The sequence below is a fragment of the Notolepis coatsorum genome (assembly GCF_963971535.1).
Source record: "Notolepis coatsorum genome assembly, chromosome: 17".
NCBI classification, from domain to species: domain Eukaryota; kingdom Metazoa; phylum Chordata; class Actinopteri; order Aulopiformes; family Paralepididae; genus Notolepis; species Notolepis coatsorum.
Window position 1 is genome coordinate 19,140,237 of NC_140181.1, and position 18,367 is coordinate 19,158,603.

The 18,367-nt window shown below is 44.7% G+C and overlaps 1 protein-coding gene across 1 annotated transcript in view; it reads right to left on the bottom strand.

Moving 5' to 3' along the window:
• dgkaa (diacylglycerol kinase, alpha a) overlaps positions 1-18,367 on the bottom strand; it is an 86,427-nt gene that overhangs the window by 30,876 nt on the left and 37,184 nt on the right. The window contains exons 4-8 of the mRNA XM_084332751.1: positions 14,751-14,880; positions 7,388-7,462; positions 6,143-6,192; positions 4,586-4,660; positions 2,779-2,895 (exon numbers count right to left, since the gene is read on the bottom strand). Coding sequence (XP_084188877.1) covers positions 2,779-2,895; positions 4,586-4,660; positions 6,143-6,192; positions 7,388-7,462; positions 14,751-14,880 — 447 coding nt within the window. The remainder of the gene's footprint in view (positions 1-2,778; positions 2,896-4,585; positions 4,661-6,142; positions 6,193-7,387; positions 7,463-14,750; positions 14,881-18,367) is intronic.

Consider the following 18,367-nt stretch of genomic DNA (forward strand, 5'->3'; position numbering starts at 1 on the left):
ACGCGCTACTATGTGCACCCAGGGCTTTTGATGTTGATTGGCCGCTGGAAATAGCCTGGGGGAAGTCCCTGGCATTGTTTTGGAGGCGGGACACACTTGTAGAGGCCGTTTCATAGTTTCACACCCGCGCGGTCGATGGGCGTGTCCTAAAGTCTCAGAAAAGAACAAGCCTACACACAAATAATATTTGTTTTCTTTTTTTTTTTACGCACAAAAGCTATGGAACACAATACCTACGGAGATTAGGGAGGCAATGTTCACTTTGGCCTTTTAATATAACATAAAATAACATTTAAAGACATGCTTATTGTACTGTAAATGAGAGCTATTTTACTGCATTCATTTTATCCTGCCTATTGTAGCTATACTTATTTTATGCTGCCTATTCTTATATCTGCACTTCTACATTGCAGTACTTTAATTGTCTATTTTATGCCTATTCTTATGTCTGCACTTTATGCATTGCTTGCTACTTTTAATGTTAATTTTATACTATTTGCTGTGAAGCACTTTGAGCTGCAATTCCTGTATGAAAGGTGCTATATAAATAAAGTTATTATTATTATTATTTGGTCAGAATCCAGATTCTAAAAAGACAAGACTCCACTTTTAATTAAAGTAGAACTTCCTGACTACATCCACTGTAAATGCTCCCTTTCTGAAATAACCAACGTACGGTTTGTAAAATACTTTAGCGCATATTATATATACAGAGTAGATGGAAAGAATAACGTGCACCACCTCCATGGTGCAGATATAGGTGATTTCATACCTGGTTGCACTGTGTTTTACTGACGCCACGTGCACGTACGCTCCCGCGCATGCGCATAACTGTTCCCTCGCGTGCGCACAGACTAAAGGCAATGCATAATAGGGAGGTGTAATCTGACGTCACTGGTTGTTCCACCCGTATAGGGATTTATCATTGGGGAAATGGATTATCGGCAATTGTAACAATTCTGCCGCATGGACATTTAAAAGCTTTCCATTTTTGCACAAAACGGGTTCCCTTCTATCACTAACATTATTGTTTAAGCATTTTTGGTTGAAATAAAATTTGGCGATTTTTTTTTAATGATTAATTGCGAATATTTTCATGTTGAGCTATAGATTGTGGATGAATACGCACAGAAAGGTACACCATGCAAATGTTCATGTTTTATTTGTTTTAAACTAGATGATTTAGAAATGGGCAATGGGGAAACACATTGCGTTGGACAGAGGGTGGAACCCTGTGCATGTGCGTGCGCGTGCTTCTGCTCACAGCGCTGGTTGCTCTGCGTGCAACCCTGTCCCATGACCAACGCACCCCTGACGAAAGGAGATAACATTACCACACCCTGTGTATAACTGAGTCAGCAGAAAGGATGCCCAAGAAGGGGGGGGGGGGGGGGGAGGGAAGGAAGGCCAGACAAGGCCGGGGATGCACTGCAAATAGCACCTTAGCATATAAAAAGAGGAAACCTTTTGAATAGACCGTGTCAGAATGTATAGGGGGGTCTTTTATGCATGTGTCCGTGTAAAAACATAGGTGGTAGACTTGGATACATAGCGATACATCTCTCTGGCACTCTTTGGACTGGATTGGATTGGATTCAGTCGGCGTCCAACCAGAGTGGTAGTAAAGTGCACAGGCACAGATAAATATATGTATGTACATAGTGTACGGTGGATATATGCGTGTAAAGTGCATGGATACATGTATGTACATTGCGCACAGTATGAATATATATACATACACAGGCATATATATATATATTAAAATAGATGAATATGCAATGTGTACAATGTTATTGCACGGTGCCAGCATACAGCAGCATGTGCAAGACAGTGGTAGGCGGTGTGTAGGCAGCAGATAAGCATGGTGTAAAGACAACAGAGGTCAGAGTTCATATGGTATGGAGAGACTGTGAGAAAGACAGAGAGAGAGACAGAGAGAGAGCGAGAGAGAGAGAGAGAGACTGTGAGAGAGGCAGAGAGAGAGAGAGAGAAAGAGAGAGAGAGTGTGAGAAAAGGAGAGAGGGAGAAAGAGAGAGGGAGGGAGAGAGAGAAAGAGAGTGTGAGAGAAAGAGAGAGAGAGGGAGATAGAGAGAGAGAGAAAGAGAGAGAGAAAGAGAGTGTGAGAGAAAGAGAGAAAAGGAGAAAGAGAGGGAGAGAAAGAGAGAGAGTGTGAGAGAAAGAGAGAGGGAGAGAGAGAAAGAGAGAGGGAGGGAGAGAGAGAGTGTGTGTGGGAGAAAGAGAGGGAGGGAGAGAGAGAGAGAGAGAAAGAGAGAGAGAGGGGGGGAGAGAGACAAAGAGAGAAAGAGAGTGTGAGAGAAAGAGAGAGAGGGAGGGAGAGAGAAAGAGAGAGAGTGTGAGAGAAAGAGAGAGGGGGAGGGAGAGAGAAAGAGAGAGAAAGAGAGAGAGAGTGTGAGAGAAAGAGAGGGGGAGGGAGAGAGAGAAAGAGAGGGAGGAAGGAGAGAGAAAGAGAGTGAGAGAATGATAGAGGGAGGGAGAGAGAAAGAGAGAGGGAGGGAGAGAAAGACAGGGAGGGAGAGAGAGAAAGAGAGAGAGAAAGAGGGAGGGAGAGAGAAAGAGAGAGGGAGAGAGAGAAAGAGAGAGGGAGGGAGAGAGAGAAAGAGAGACTAGACACAACAGGTCTGGGGGGTGCAGAGTTCAGCAAGATGACAGCTGAGGGGAAGAAATGAGATACCCGTCACTTCATAACGAGAGCCGACTTGTCTTGAAGCGCCAGCGTGTGGAGGTGGAGACAGTGGGATCTGTGCTGCTTGAACGTACCTTCAGTCCCAGTAGGACCAGTAGAGGCACGTTGTTCATGCCGCCCTCCACCCACTCGTCCAGAGACACCGTGCCGTTGCTGTCCGCGTCGATGGCCGTCATCAAGTCCTTCAGAACCTGACAAAATGACCACTGTTAGCCTTTTTCCTTTGATGCTTCCAACACCTGGAACGCCCTCCAACTGACTCTGAAGCTGAAGGTTCTTCCTTCTCTTGCTGCATCTAAAAGTATGATCTCTGACCACTGTGTGTCGACTTGTAACTGTCTTAGCTGATGTTTTATAATTTATTCGTATTTATTGTGCCTATATGTATGAAATTGCGGATAAACTGCGTCTTGTTTTTGTAAGCTTGTCGTCACTGTAAATGAGAGGTAACCTCAGTGTCTTACGAGTTGAAATAAAGGTTTGAAAATAGATTAAATGAAATCAGCCCACAATATTATGGCTCTATAATTAAAGCCACAATCTGGGATGTATTGACCATCTAAACTCTGGGTATGTTGGCGTAATATGTACTTGACGAGTTTGACTTAATTTATTTGTTATTATTAAAATTCTTTAGAACTTTCTTTACACCGGCGGCTGGGTGGCGCAGCGGACATTGCGCTCGTCACAAACGTAAGAGACACCGGGTTCGACTCCGGCTGTCAGCGTTGCCTCCGGCTTAGGCCGGCCATCATACTAACTCAATTGGCAGAGTTAGCGGGTGGAAGTCGATGGGTGGTAATCTGGACATTGTGGACAGCGACTCCTACAGGTCGGTTGGGGACGCCTGCACAGCAGAGACAGGAAATGGCGGGGGTAGTGTGAGCCTCCCACACGTTACACCTCACCAATGAGAGGCCGCGCTGGCAGGTGAAAAGATGTGACAGGCTGCCTCCTCGTGTATCGGAGGGGACACGTGATGCAAGGCTTCTATCCTCCCTACAACCGGCCAGTGGGGGGCATATGCGAGCAACGTTCAAGACAGGGGAGGGAAGAATTGGCACAGTGGAATTGGGATGGGAGAAAAATAGAAAAAGAGAAAAAGTGGATAAAAAAAAGAACTTTCTTTACACATCATAACTCAAAATACAAGTAAATTCTTACTCTAAAGTTTATAAATATTGTAGCGAATTCTAGAGGCAGCCCCGAGACCACAGGCGACAGCGCTAACCAGTCAACTAAAGGGTCCAACCACACCACAGGCGACAGCTAACCAGTCAACTAAAGTGTCTAGGCATCTGTGAACGTTACAATATTATAAATGTTTAATTGTCTATATAACCTTCTACAGCCTGAAGGGTCCTGTAAATCCTTGTATATAACTGAGTCAGCAGAAAGGCTGCGGGGAGAAGGGGGGGGGGGGGGGGGGGGGGGGGGGCTGAGAGACAGGGGGAGTGATGGCCTGCAACGGCCAGGGATGAAAATAGCACCGTAGCATATAAAATGGGGACTCTATGACTAGACTGTGTCAGGAGAGGTATTTTATGCACGGTGTCTGTGTCAAAGCAGAGGTAATAGACTTGGTTACATAAATGTTAAAAGAAAAAAGAAAAAAAAATATTAAAAAAAATTATAATTTTTTTATTTTTATTTTTTTAAATATCAGCCCATATCGGCCCTATCTTGATATCGGACCAATACCGGTGTGTAAAAAAATTGCCATATCGGCCGATATTATATCGGCGGCCGATATATCATGCATCACTACTGTATAGTGTGGTAGTGAAAGGTTAACCTTTTGTAGTGTGGTAGTGAAAGGGTTAAAGACGTTTAAGCTTCCTTCTGATTCAAGGAAGCGGAACACAGCACTCGAGGACTTACTGGTCTGAGCTCCGACACATCCCAGCCAAGGTAGTCTGCAGCATGCATCATCTGAGCAATGATCCTGTCCACCTCCTGTTAGATCAGAAAGATAATCATAATAATAATAATAATAATAATAATAATAATAATAATAATAATAATAATAATAATAATAATAATAATAATAATAATAATGATGATGATGATGATGATGATGATGATGATGATGATGATGATGATGATGATGATGATGATGATGATGATGATGATGATGATGATGATGATGATGATGATGATAATAATAATAATAATAATAATAATAATAATAATAATAATAATAATAATAATAATAATAATAATAATAATAATAATAATAATAAAAAACTGTATTTGTAGAGCACCTTTCATACATGAATTGCAGTGAAGTGCTTCACAGTAGCAAAAGAATACAGGCACAAAATTGGCAGATCAAGAGCAATGCATAAAGTGCAGACATGAAATAAGTATAAAACGAGCATCAAAATAGAACATTAAATCACAGAGTTCTTCACATTAGGATCTAACCTCCCAATAGGCCTCTTTGTTTATGGTTTAATAGTGCAGTGCAATAAAATAGTTAGTCAAATAGAACAAACAGAGTAAAATAGTACAATAGTGCAATAAAATAGTTAGTCAAATAGAATAAACAGAGTAAAATAGTGCAATAGTGCAATAAAATAGTTAGTAAAATAGAATAAACAGAGTCAAATAGTGCAGTGCAATAAAATTGTTAGTCAAATATAATAAACAGAGTAAAATAGTGCAATAAAATAGTTAGTAAAATAGAATAAACAGAGTCAAATAGTGCAGTGCAATAAAATAGTTAGTCAAATAGAACAAACAGAGTAAAATAGTGCAATAAAATAGTTAGTAAAATAGAATAATAGACAGAGTCAAATAGTGCAATAGTGCAATAAAATAGTTAGTCAAATAGAGTAGACAGAGTAAAATAGTGCAGTGCAATAAAATAGTTAGTAAAATAGAAAAAACAGAGTAAAATAGTGCAATAGAATAGTTAGTCAAATAGAACAAACAGAGTAAAATAGTGCAATAGTGCAATAAAATAGTTAGTCAAATATAATAAACAGAGTAAAATAGTGCAATAGTGCAATAAAATAGTTAGTAAAATAGAATAGACAGAGTCAAATAGTGCAATAGTGCAATAAAATAGTTAGTAAAATAGAATAAACAGAGTCAAATAGTGCAATAAAATAGTTAGTCAAATAGAACAAACAGAGTAAAATAGTGCAATAGTGCAATAAAATAGTTAGTAAAATAGAATAATAGACAGAGTCAAATAGTGCAATAGTGCAATAAAATAGTTAGTCAAATAGAGTAGACAGAGTAAAATAGTGCAGTGCAATAAAATAGTTAGTAAAATAGAATAAACAGAGTAAAAGAATGCAATAGTTGAAAAAGATGGAAAAACACTTGTCAGCACAGTATACTTGTGAAAATGAAGGAATGGGAAGTTGACCTGTATGCAACGCATAACCATATGGATGGGTTGGATTTTTCGTTGTATTTGTAACTTACAGAGCTGTCGAGGACTCCGTTACCATCTCTGTCGTACAGCTTGAAGGCGACTAAAGAGGAACGGGGGAAGATGAGAAAGGGAAGGTGTTCAACAAAACTGTCAACTCAGAATGGCTTCAGGAGAACAGGCAGAGCTGCCTCTGGGCATGCCTGTCCTGCAGAAGCTAAACCACAGTAACTACGCAAACAGTGAAACTGAGAAAAATGCCTCTAACGTTCTTTGACTGTCCAATGATTTTGTAGTTACTGAGATTCTACCCTTTTTCTCTAAAACAGAGCAATATATTTTTTTGATCTACTTTTTCTCCCCATTTTAAATTTTTTCTCCCATCCCAATTTCCTATTATCCAATTCTACCCTCCCCTGTCTCGAACGTTGCTAGACCATGCCTCCCACTGGTCGGCTGCAATGTGGACGAAGCCTTGCATCACGTGTCCCCTCCGGTACACGAGGAGGCAGCCGTCGCATCTTTTCACCTGTACAGCGCGATCTCTTAGTGGCGAGGAGTAATGCGTGGGGGGCTCACGCTGCCCCCGTTGCTTCCTGATTCTGCTGTACAGGCGCACCAACCGACCTGTAGGAGTCGCTGTCCACAACGTCTGATCCCCACCCACCGGCTTTCCCACCCTCTAATACTGCCAATTGTGTTAGTATGAACAACCAACCAAGCCGGAAGCAACGCAGAGAGCTGGGCTTGAACCCAGCATCTCCTGCGTTAGTGGCGAGCGCCTTGCCCACTGCGCCACTTAGCCGCCCCAAAAACAGAGCAATATTGAACTCTGAAACGTTGTCACGGATACTGAGAAGTTAAATTTCACTTATAACTCAATTTAAGGCACCACAGAGCCTGGACTCTTTTAAAGCAGGCCTGAAAACCTATCTATTTCAAACGGCCTTTGATTGCTAGCTTTTTATTTTTTTTCTTGTGATACATTTTTTTCTTGTGCTGTTGTCTTTAATCTTCTGTTTATACTGTGTTTTTAACTATGTTCTATTTTTTATTTAATTTTTATTCTGTATTTTATTTTATTATTATTAATAATTATTTTCTTTTCTTAACTACGTTTGAACCCTGTAGCACTTTGGGATCCTATAGTGAACGAAAAGTGCAATACAAATACAATTTATTATTATTATTATTATTATTATTATTATTATTATTATTATTATTATTATTATTATTATTATTATTATTATTATTATTATTATTATTATTATTAGAGAAGAAAGACAGACAGGACTCACACTCCAGCTTGTCCCTGGGCTGGCCGTCCTCCAGCAGAGAGAAGTAACACGAGACGTCCTTCAGAAAGACCTCTTCTGCAAGAGAAGAGCGAGGAGCGTGCTGTGAACCCTCCGTCTCAGCAGAGTACCTGCACACCTAGTGCACGCCTTTCTGTTTGATTGATTGATTGATTGAACACTTTATTAACACATTGCAGAATGGGTACAGTACAGTACAGCTCAATACACACAATTGTTAAGGGGATGCAGACCAGAGAAAGACTTTCGTCTTGTTTACATCAGGGTCCCCCATTTTCAATTCATAGTGACATATATGACATACACAACATACAGATATACAGCACTGTTATATTTGTGACATACAAGATATGCAAATATACAGTACTGTTAAACAGAGATCCTGACAGAAAATATATACATACGAGGGGGAGGAAACTGTACATTTGGAGGGGGTGTGTGTGTGGGAGGGGGGGTTTGGACATTTATGGGGGCCAGTTTCGAATTGCAGGTGTCTGAAGCATTAGGAACATTGTAGGTGTCTGAAGCATTAGGAACATGAACACAAACCATCTGTTTCCCCAGAGTATACCTGCATACCTACCTAGTGCACGCCTTTCTGTCTGTGAGCATTAGGAACATGGACACGGGCCCACATTGAAATTGGATAAGACTGCTGACCAAGGATGAAGGCATGAGTCAGGCGTGTTTTGGCTACACGCGGTACAATGGCGTCCCACACAAAAATTAACTAGAGTAAAAACGATAGTAGACTACATAACGCCTCACTGAGCACAGAGTAACAGTGCAAACTCTTGCATATCTTCCTGGACATTTTACATCTACATTTGACATGTTACTGTACATCTTACTGTACTGTATATTTTTGGCTGTATATTTTAGAATGTATACATATTTTTGACTATCTACAGTAAATGTTTATTGTGAGCGATCTGTGGTGCTGAATTTCCCTCGGTACATCAATAAAGTACTTCTATTCTATTCTATTCTATAAGTGATTCATTATAGTATTTCTGTAGTGGAATATTATAGAAATGTGTGGCGACTAGTATCGTTAGCTGCTATCGATTAATACCTGCTAGTCTTCCTGGGGCCCTAACGAGGAGACGATACAGCTAGTCTTCCTGGGGCTCTAACGAGGAGACGATACAGCTGGTCTTCCTGGGGCCCTAACGAGGAGACGATACAGCTAGTCTTCCTGGGGCCCTAACGAGGAGACGAGACAGCTAGTCTTCCTGGGGCCCTAACGAGGAGACGAGACAGCTAGTCTTCCTGGGGCCCTAACGAGGAGACGATACAGCTAGTCTTCCTGGGGCCCTAACGAGGAGACGAGACAGCTAGTCTTCCTGGGGCCCTAACGAGGAGACGATACAGCTAGTCTTCCTGGGGCCCTAACGAGGAGACGATACAGCTAGTGTTCCTGGGGCCCTAACGAGGAGACGAGACAGCTAGTCTTCCTGGGGCCCTAACGAGGAGACGATACAGGTAGTCTTCCTGGGGCCCTAACGAGGAGACGATACAGCTAGTCTTCCTGGGGCCCTAACGAGGAGACGAGACAGCTGGTGTTCCTGGGGCCCTAACGAGGAGACGATACAGCTAGTCTTCCTGGGGCCCTAACGAGGAGACGATACAGGTAGTCTTCCTGGGGCCCTAACGAGGAGATGATACAGCTAGTCTTCCTGGGGCCCTAACGAGGAGACGATACAGGTAGTCTTCCTGGGGCCCTAACGAGGAGACGATACAGCTAGTCTTCCTGGGGCCCTAACGAGGAGACGATACAGCTAGTCTTCCTGGGGCCCTAACGAGGAGACGATACAGGTAGTCTTCCTGGGGCCCTAACGAGGAGACGAGACAGCTGGTCTTCCTGGGGCCCTAACGAGGAGACGATACAGCTAGTCTTCCTGGGGCCCTAACGAGGAGACGAGACAGCTGGTCTTCCTGGGGCCCTAACGAGGAGACAATACAGGTAGTCTTCCTGGGGCCCTAACGAGGAGACGAGACAGCTAGTCTTCCTGGGGCCCTAACGAGGAGACGAGACAGCTAGTCTTCCTGGGGCCCTAACGAGGAGATGAGACAGCTAGTCTTCCTGGGGCCCTAACGAGGAGACGATACAGCTAGTCTTCCTGGGGCCCTAACGAGGAGACGATACAGCTAGTCTTCCTGGGGCCCTAACGAGGAGACGATACAGCTAGTCTTCCTGGGGCCCTAACGAGGAGACGAGACAGCTAGTCTTCCTGGGGCCCTAACGAGGAGACGATACAGCTAGTCTTCCTGGGGCCCTAACGAGGAGACGATACAGCTAGTCTTCCTGGGGCCCTAACGAGGAGACGAGACAGCTGGTCTTCCTGGGGCCCTAACGAGGAGACGATACAGGTAGTCTTCCTGGGGCCCTAACGAGGAGACGATACAGCTAGTCTTCCTGGGGCCCTAACGAGGAGACGAGACAGCTGGTCTTCCTGGGGCCCTAACGAGGACACGATACAGCTAGTCTTCCTGGGGCCCTAACGAGGACACGATACAGGTAGTGTTCCTGGGGCCCTAACGAGGAGACGATACAGCTGGTCTTCCTGGGGCCCTAACGAGGAGACGAGACAGCTAGTGTTCCTGGGGCCCTAACGAGGAGACGATACAGCTGGTCTTCCTGGGGCCCTAACGAGGAGACGATACAGCTGGTCTTCCTGGGGCCCTAACGAGGAGACGATACAGCTAGTCTTCCTGGGGCCCTAACGAGGAGACGATACAGGTAGTGTTCCTGGGGCCCTAACGAGGAGACGATACAGCTAGTCTTCCTGGGGCCCTAACGAGGAGACGAGACAGCTAGTCTTCCTGGGGCCCTAACGAGGAGACGAGACAGCTGGTCTTCCTGGGGCCCTAACGAGGAGACGAGACAGCTAGTCTTCCTGGGGCCCTAACGAGGAGACGAGACAGCTGGTCTTCCTGGGGCCCTAACGAGGAGACGAGACAGCTAGTGTTCCTGGGGCCCTAACGAGGAGACGAGACAGCTGGTCTTCCTGGGGCCCTAACGAGGAGACGAGACAGGTAGTCTTCCTGGGGCCCTAACGAGGAGACGATACAGCTAGTCTTCCTGGGGCCCTAACGAGGAGACGAGACAGCTAGTGTTCCTGGGGCCCTAACGAGGAGACGATACAGCTGGTCTTCCTGGGGCCCTAACGAGGAGACGATACAGCTGGTCTTCCTGGGGCCCTAACGAGGAGATGATACAGCTAGTCTTCCTGGGGCCCTAATGAGGAGACGATACAGCTAGTCTTCCTGGGGCCCTAATGAGGAGACGATACAGCTAGTCTTCCTGGGGCCCTAACGAGGAGACGAGACAGCTGGTCTTCCTGGGGCCCTAACGAGGAGACGATACAGCTAGTCTTCCTGGGGCCCTAACGAGGAGACGATACAGCTAGTCTTCCTGGGGCCCTAACGAGGAGACGATACAGCTAGTCTTCCTGGGGCTCTAACGAGGAGACGATACAGCTAGTCTTCCTGGGGCCCTAACGAGGAGACGATACAGCTAGTCTTCCTGGGGCCCTAACGAGGAGACGAGACAGGTAGTCTTCCTGGGGCCCTAACGAGGAGACGATACAGCTAGTCTTCCTGGGGCCCTAACGAGGAGACGAGACAGCTGGTCTTCCTGGGGCCCTAACGAGGAGACGAGACAGCTAGTCTTCCTGAGGCCCTAACGAGGAGACGATACAGCTGGTCTTCCTGGGGCCCTAACGAGGAGACGATACAGCTAGTCTTCCTGGGGCCCTAACGAGGAGACGATACAGGTAGTCTTCCTGGGGCCCTAACGAGGAGACGATACAGCTAGTCTTCCTGGGGCCCTAACGAGGAGACGATACAGCTAGTCTTCCTGGGGCCCTAACGAGGAGACGATACAGCTAGTCTTCCTGGGGCCCTAACGAGGAGACGATACAGCTAGTCTTCCTGGGGCTCTAACGAGGAGACGATACAGCTGGTCTTCCTGGGGCCCTAACGAGGAGACGAGACAGCTGGTCTTCCTGGGGCCCTAACGAGGAGACGAGACAGCTAGTGTTCCTGGGGCCCTAACGAGGAGACGATACAGCTAGTCTTCCTGGGGCCCTAACGAGGAGACGAGACAGCTAGTGTTCCTGGGGCCCTAACGAGGAGACGATACAGCTAGTCTTCCTGGGGCCCTAACGAGGAGACGATACAGGTAGTCTTCCTGGGGCCCTAACGAGGAGACGATACAGCTGGTCTTCCTGGGGCCCTAACGAGGAGACAAGACAGCTAGTCTTCCTGGGGCCCTAACGAGGAGACGATACAGCTAGTCTTCCTGGGGCCCTAACGAGGAGACGAGACAGCTGGTCTTCCTGGGGCCCTAACGAGGAGACGAGACAGCTGGTCTTCCTGGGGCCCTAACGAGGAGACGAGACAGCTGGTCTTCCTGGGGCCCTAACGAGGAGACAAGACAGCTAGTCTTCCTGGGGCCCTAACGAGGAGACGATACAGCTAGTCTTCCTGGGGCCCTAACGAGGAGACGAGACAGCTGGTCTTCCTGGGGCCCTAACGAGGAGACGAGACAGCTGGTCTTCCTGGGGCCCTAACGAGGAGACGAGACAGCTGGTCTTCCTGGGGCCCTAACGAGGAGACAGTACAGGTGGTCTTCCTGGGGCCCTAACGAGGAGACGATACAGCTGGTCTTCCTGGGGCTCTAACGAGGAGACGATACAGGTGGTCTTCCTGGGGCCCTAACGAGGAGACGATACAGCTAGTCTTCCTGGGGCCCTAACGAGGAGATGATACAGCTGGTCTTCCTGGGGCCCTAACGAGGAGACGATACAGCTAGTCTTCCTGGGGCCCTAACGAGGAGACGAGACAGCTAGTCTTCCTGGGGCCCTAACGAGGAGACGAGACAGCTAGTCTTCCTGGGGCCCTAACGAGGAGACGAGACAGGTAGTCTTCCTGGGGCCCTAACGAGGAGACGATACAGGTAGTCTTCCTGGGGCCCTAACGAGGAGACGAGACAGGTAGTCTTCCTGGGGCCCTAACGAGGAGACGATACAGCTAGTCTTCCTGGGGCCCTAACGAGGAGACGATACAGCTAGTCTTCCTGGGGCCCTAACGAGGAGACGATACAGCTAGTCTTCCTGGGGCCCTAACGAGGAGACGATACAGCTAGTCTTCCTGGGGCCCTAACGAGGAGACGAGACAGCTAGTCTTCCTGGGGCCCTAACGAGGAGACGAGACAGCTGGTCTTCCTGGGGCCCTAACGAGGAGACGAGACAGGTAGTCTTCCTGGGGCCCTAACGAGGAGACGAGACAGCTAGTCTTCCTGGGGCCCTAACGAGGAGACGATACAGGTAGTCTTCCTGGGGCCCTAACGAGGAGACGATACAGCTAGTCTTCCTGGGGCCCTAACGAGGAGACGATACAGCTAGTCTTCCTGGGGCCCTAACGAGGAGACGATACAGCTAGTCTTCCTGGGGCCCTAACGAGGAGACGAGACAGCTGGTCTTCCTGGGGCCCTAACGAGGAGATGATACAGCTAGTCTTCCTGGGGCCCTAACGAGGAGACGATACAGCTAGTCTTCCTGGGGCCCTAACGAGGAGATGATACAGCTAGTCTTCCTGGGGCCCTAACGAGGAGACGAGACAGGTAGTCTTCCTGGGGCCCTAACGAGGAGACGATACAGCTGGTCTTCCTGGGGCCCTAACGAGGAGACGAGACAGCTAGTCTTCCTGGGGCCCTAACGAGGAGACGATACAGCTAGTCTTCCTGGGGCCCTAACGAGGAGACGAGACAGCTAGTCTTCCTGGGGCCCTAACGAGGAGACGAGACAGCTAGTCTTCCTGGGGCCCTAACGAGGAGACGATACAGCTAGTCTTCCTGGGGCTCTAACGAGGAGACGAGACAGCTAGTCTTCCTGGGGCCCTAACGAGGAGACGATACAGCTAGTCTTCCTGGGGCCCTAACGAGGAGACGATACAGCTAGTCTTCCTGGGGCCCTAACGAGGAGACGATACAGCTAGTCTTCCTGGGGCCCTAACGAGGAGACGATACAGCTAGTCTTCCTGAGGCCCTAATGAGGAGACGAGACAGCTAGTCTTCCTGGGGCCCTAACGAGGAGACGATACAGCTAGTCTTCCTGGGGCCCTAACGAGGAGACAGTACTGTATATTTGCATATCATATATGTCACAAATGTAACAGTACTATATACCTGTATGTCATGTATGTCCCTATGTCATAAATGTCATGATGTCATGTATGTTGTGTATGTCATAAATGTTATGAATTGAAAATGGGGGACCCTGATGTAAACAAGACAGACGTCTTTCTATGGTCTGCATCCCCTTAACAATTGTGTGTATTGAGCCGTACTGTATTGTACCCATTCTGCAATCTGTTAATTTATTCATTCATTCAGACGATACAGCTAGTCTTCCTGGGGCCCTAACGAGGAGACGATACAGCTATTTAAATAAGGAAGGAACAAATCAACAGAAAGCATAAAAGGAAATCCAAAATTAATACTCAACAGTGAAGATGTAGGCCTGACACAATTGGTTCAATGGCCAGTTAACCCTTTCAGAACCTCGACAGCATTCCAGCTATTTGTCACAGCGGCCACTGGCCAATGAGAGCCGTGAGAATGCATAATATCTGACAAGCTAAAAATAATAACAATAAAAAAAACACTAGTATTCTAGAATTTTACCTTATAAATCCTATGTTTCTTTATAGTGCTTCACTATAGTATTGCGATAGTAATTGATGTGTGCGGGTGGGGGGGAAAAAGGCAGGAATACTATAGTTTCACTATGATTCATTTTTGTCTGGCATAGGGCTGTCCCCGACTAAGGATTTGTATAGTCGACTTGTAGTCACAGAAATGAGCCGATAGTCGACTATTAGTCGACTATGAAAAAAATAAAAATGAAAAAAACATGTATAATTTTATATATTTTTTTTATCATTCCATTTGGGCTGTGGGGGGTGCTTAATGTGTGAAGGAGTCGACGGAAGGCTTCTTGTTCTCTGCGAAAGCATGCAATTGGTCCACTGATGGATACATCTAGATATTTGTCTAGTCTAGTGTGTTCATTAGATGGGTGAAATCCTCTTTCAGTGCCTCTGTGCCTGTTTTCTTAGGCAGTTAGCCTCTGGTATGCATGCCATTAGTGTTAGCCACGCAAAAGAAAGAATGATAACAAATTATTATTATTATTATTAAAAATTTTTATAAAAATTTGCATTCGACTAAGAGGTTGGCAGTCGACTACGGCTCCTTTCGATCGATTAGTCGACTATTCGACTAATGGGGGTCAGCCCTAGTCTGGCATCATGTCACACGGGCATATGGGAGGCTCACTGGCGCCGTCTTCTTGGGCGGGCTGGGAGTTCTGGAAGGACCGGAAGAGGCGCTGGCAGAGGTCCACGGGGAAGTCTTCCACTTCTAAATAGGTCTTCAGGAACAAGCGGAAGCCCTCGGCGTTGATGCACTTGATGAGAGAGAGAGAGAGAGAGAGAGAGAGAGAGAGAGAGAGAGAGAGAGACGACTTGTTATTGACGATAGTGTTATCGACGTGAATAATTCAGAGGTTAAGTGTGCGTGAGTCAGATAGACAAATGGATAGAGAGATAGATAATTAGATAGATAGATGGACAGAGAGAGAGTGAGTGGTTTGTTTGTTAACCCCCTCACTACCACACTACCAAAGGGTTAACCCTTTCACTGCGACAATACAGAAGGTTAACCCTTTCACTGCCATGCACACTACAAAGGGTTAACCCTTTCACAACCACACTACAGCAGGTTAACCGTCTGTAGTGTGGTAGTGAAAGGTTAACCTTCTGTAGTGTGGTAGTGAAAGGGTTAAGTAGCGTTTGAAAGGTTTTGCTGGGCGGGGGGGGTGCCACGTGGGGTACTAAAACGACCATGTTCTTATGGTTATATGGCAGACCCCACCCATCTGATAACAAACACTAAAGACGTATTTGCAACTACTTCACCCAAGCCTGGTATGTGTCTGTTCATGGGGGTTGGTTGATGAAATACCATGATCATAGTTAGTTAGTTAGTTACCACAAAACTATGAAAATACCATCATATTACCTGAGATTATACCATGGTATTAATAAAGTAAAATGTTGTATGTATTAATATGTGCGGGAATATTTACGTTTACAACCTGTAGGTGTAAGTATATGTACGTATGTGCAGATATGTGTATAGACATACGTGGGAAGATATGTAGATGTGGACATGTGTGCGGCCATGCGTATATATAAGCACATGTATACATAAGTGTATACGTTGATACAGCACGTATGTGTGTGTAGGAGTTTATATGTAAATGCACACATGTGGGTAGACCAATCTACATGGATATGTATGCAGAGATGTAAATACATATGCATGTACTAACAATGTATTTTATGTAGATAATAGATTATGTATGTATTAAGGCTGTCAAATATATCGCGTTAATATCGCGTTAACTCCCGATTCTATTAATGCCACAAATTTTTTTAACTCAAGATTAACTAAAAAAAAAAAAAAAAAAAAATTTTTTACTAGACTTCACTCAGGTGTATTATTGATGCTCTCATTGATACTATGTTTGTTTCTGAAGTGTGTGTGTGTGTGTGTGTGTGTGTGTGTATGTGTGTGTGTGTGTGTGTGTGTGTGTGTGTGTGTGTGTGTGTGTGTGTGTGTGTGTGTGTGTGTGTGTGTGTGTGTGTGAGATATAGAGAGAGAGGGGGGTGAGAGAGATGAGGAAGGGGCAAAAGAGAAAAAGAGCTGGGAGAGTGTGTGTGTGAGGGAGAGAGGGGGGTGTGTGAGTCCTCAGCCCTTGTGTGTGTGAATGTAACAAATTCCTAACGTTTTCTTTCCCCTATTATTTCATGCACACTTTATTCATTGTTTTAAATTATTATTTTCTTTTAAGTTATTTTGTGCATCACTCTGTTTTGAATTTGATGCAAATTTGCAATGCATGAGGGTCATCCGTTTGTGTTAAATGGCTGCACAAAGCAAGCATTTGTTGACTCGCATGTTGATAAGAGTATTAAAACTTGGAACTTGAAAAAGATCTGTTTAAGGTATAAAAAAAAATTTAAAAAAAAATGTGATTAATTTGCGATTAATCGCGAGTTAACTATGGACAATCATGCGATTAATCGAGTTAAATATTTTAATCGTTTGACAGCACTAGTATGTATATATGTGACAGTGTTTCCCCTGAAAAGAAATTCAACAGCGGTGCTGTGCTGCATCATGCACGCTGCCGGAATCCATATTAGTGCACACTGCCGGAGAAATAACTTAAAACGACCTTAGAATTGTTCGAGATAGGTTATTCATGTTAATGTTCATGTGCGTGTGAATTTGCTAGGATGCTTTTGGTGTGTCCGCTGACACTAGAAGTGCTCTGGAGGCCCAGGTAGCTGCATATTTGTACACTGCAAAAAATTAAATCTTATCAAGTGAAAATATCTTGTATTTGGTACACACGCTACAACACACGCTACAACACACGCTACAACACACGCTGCAACACACACTACAACACACGCTCCTACAACACACGATACATCACAGCTCCCTCGACGATACTGAACCACAAACCCAGTTTTTTGTTGACTTCATTCCATTTCCCCGGTCGATACCCTAAAAAGCTGCCCCAGTAATAAATAGCGTCACCGCGAGCCACTCAGACGCCCCCAGGACTGAAGACACAGAGGGAGGATTCGGATGTTATGGAATAATAATAATAATAATAATAATAATAATAATAATAATAATAATAATAATAATAATAATAATAATAATAATAATAATAATAATAATAGGCATTTACTGTACTTCTTTTTGTTCTGTTCTTCCTTTCTGAGAAAGCTACAAGCTACTTTGTCAATTCTCTTGTCAACTACAGTATGTGTCCCATCTCTGCAACTAATGAATTGCTTTTATTTTTGTAAATTCTCTGTTCATTTTATGCCTGTCTATTGTATGTCTACATTACTGCTGTGAAGCACTTTGGGCTGCAATTCTTGCATGAAAGGTGCTATAGAAATTTAGTTTACTATTATTATTATTATTATTATTATTATTATTATTATTATTATTATTATTATTATTATTATTATTATTATTATTATTATTATTTCTTTCTTTCTTTACAGTCAGTGACATAGTAAATCTTGGAGCTTCAAGCGAAGCATCAAATAAAGAGACAGGGCTGTCTGCTCATACCCTCCCGATGCCAAGCTTTCAATTATTCATGACACTAAAAAGAAACACTGTTGAAACCAATAAAAAACCAATCTATCTTCATCTATCAGGGTTACAGTCTAGTGAAAGGACATCCAGGGTGAGGCTGCTATATATAGCCCGTCAGAGGAGCCTGCGAAAAACAATCCCAGTAATATATCACATGCACGTCTGTGTGGTATCGTCTTTGTCCGATTAGAGGAGGGTAGAATCGAGGAGATGAATATGTCACTCGTCACATCGGGTCAAACGTTGGAGCGTGACACGTGCAATTTGGCCGCATTTTTCAAACACTCCACCGGTGCAATCTGAGCATGATAGTAGTAGTAGTACTTAGTAGTAGTAGTAGTAGTAGTAGTAGTAGTAGTAGTGTAGTAGTAGTAGTAGTAGTAGTAGCATATTAGTAGTAGTAGTAGTAGTAGTAGCAGCATATTAGTAGTAGTAGTAGTAGTAGTAGTAGTAGTAGTAGTAGTAGTAGTAGTAGTAGTAGTAGTAGTAGTAGCATATTAGTAGTAGTAGTAGTAGTAGTAGTAGTAGTAGTAGTAGTGCAACTTTGTTGTTTCTTTGTTTTTGTTTCTTTGCCTTTGTTTCTTTGTTTTTACTTTTGCTCCCGACTATTGTCAGCGACTTCGGGTTATTGAGAAGCGCTATATAAATTAAATGAATTATTATTATTATTTAGTAGTAGTAGTAGTAGTAGTAGTAGTAGTAGT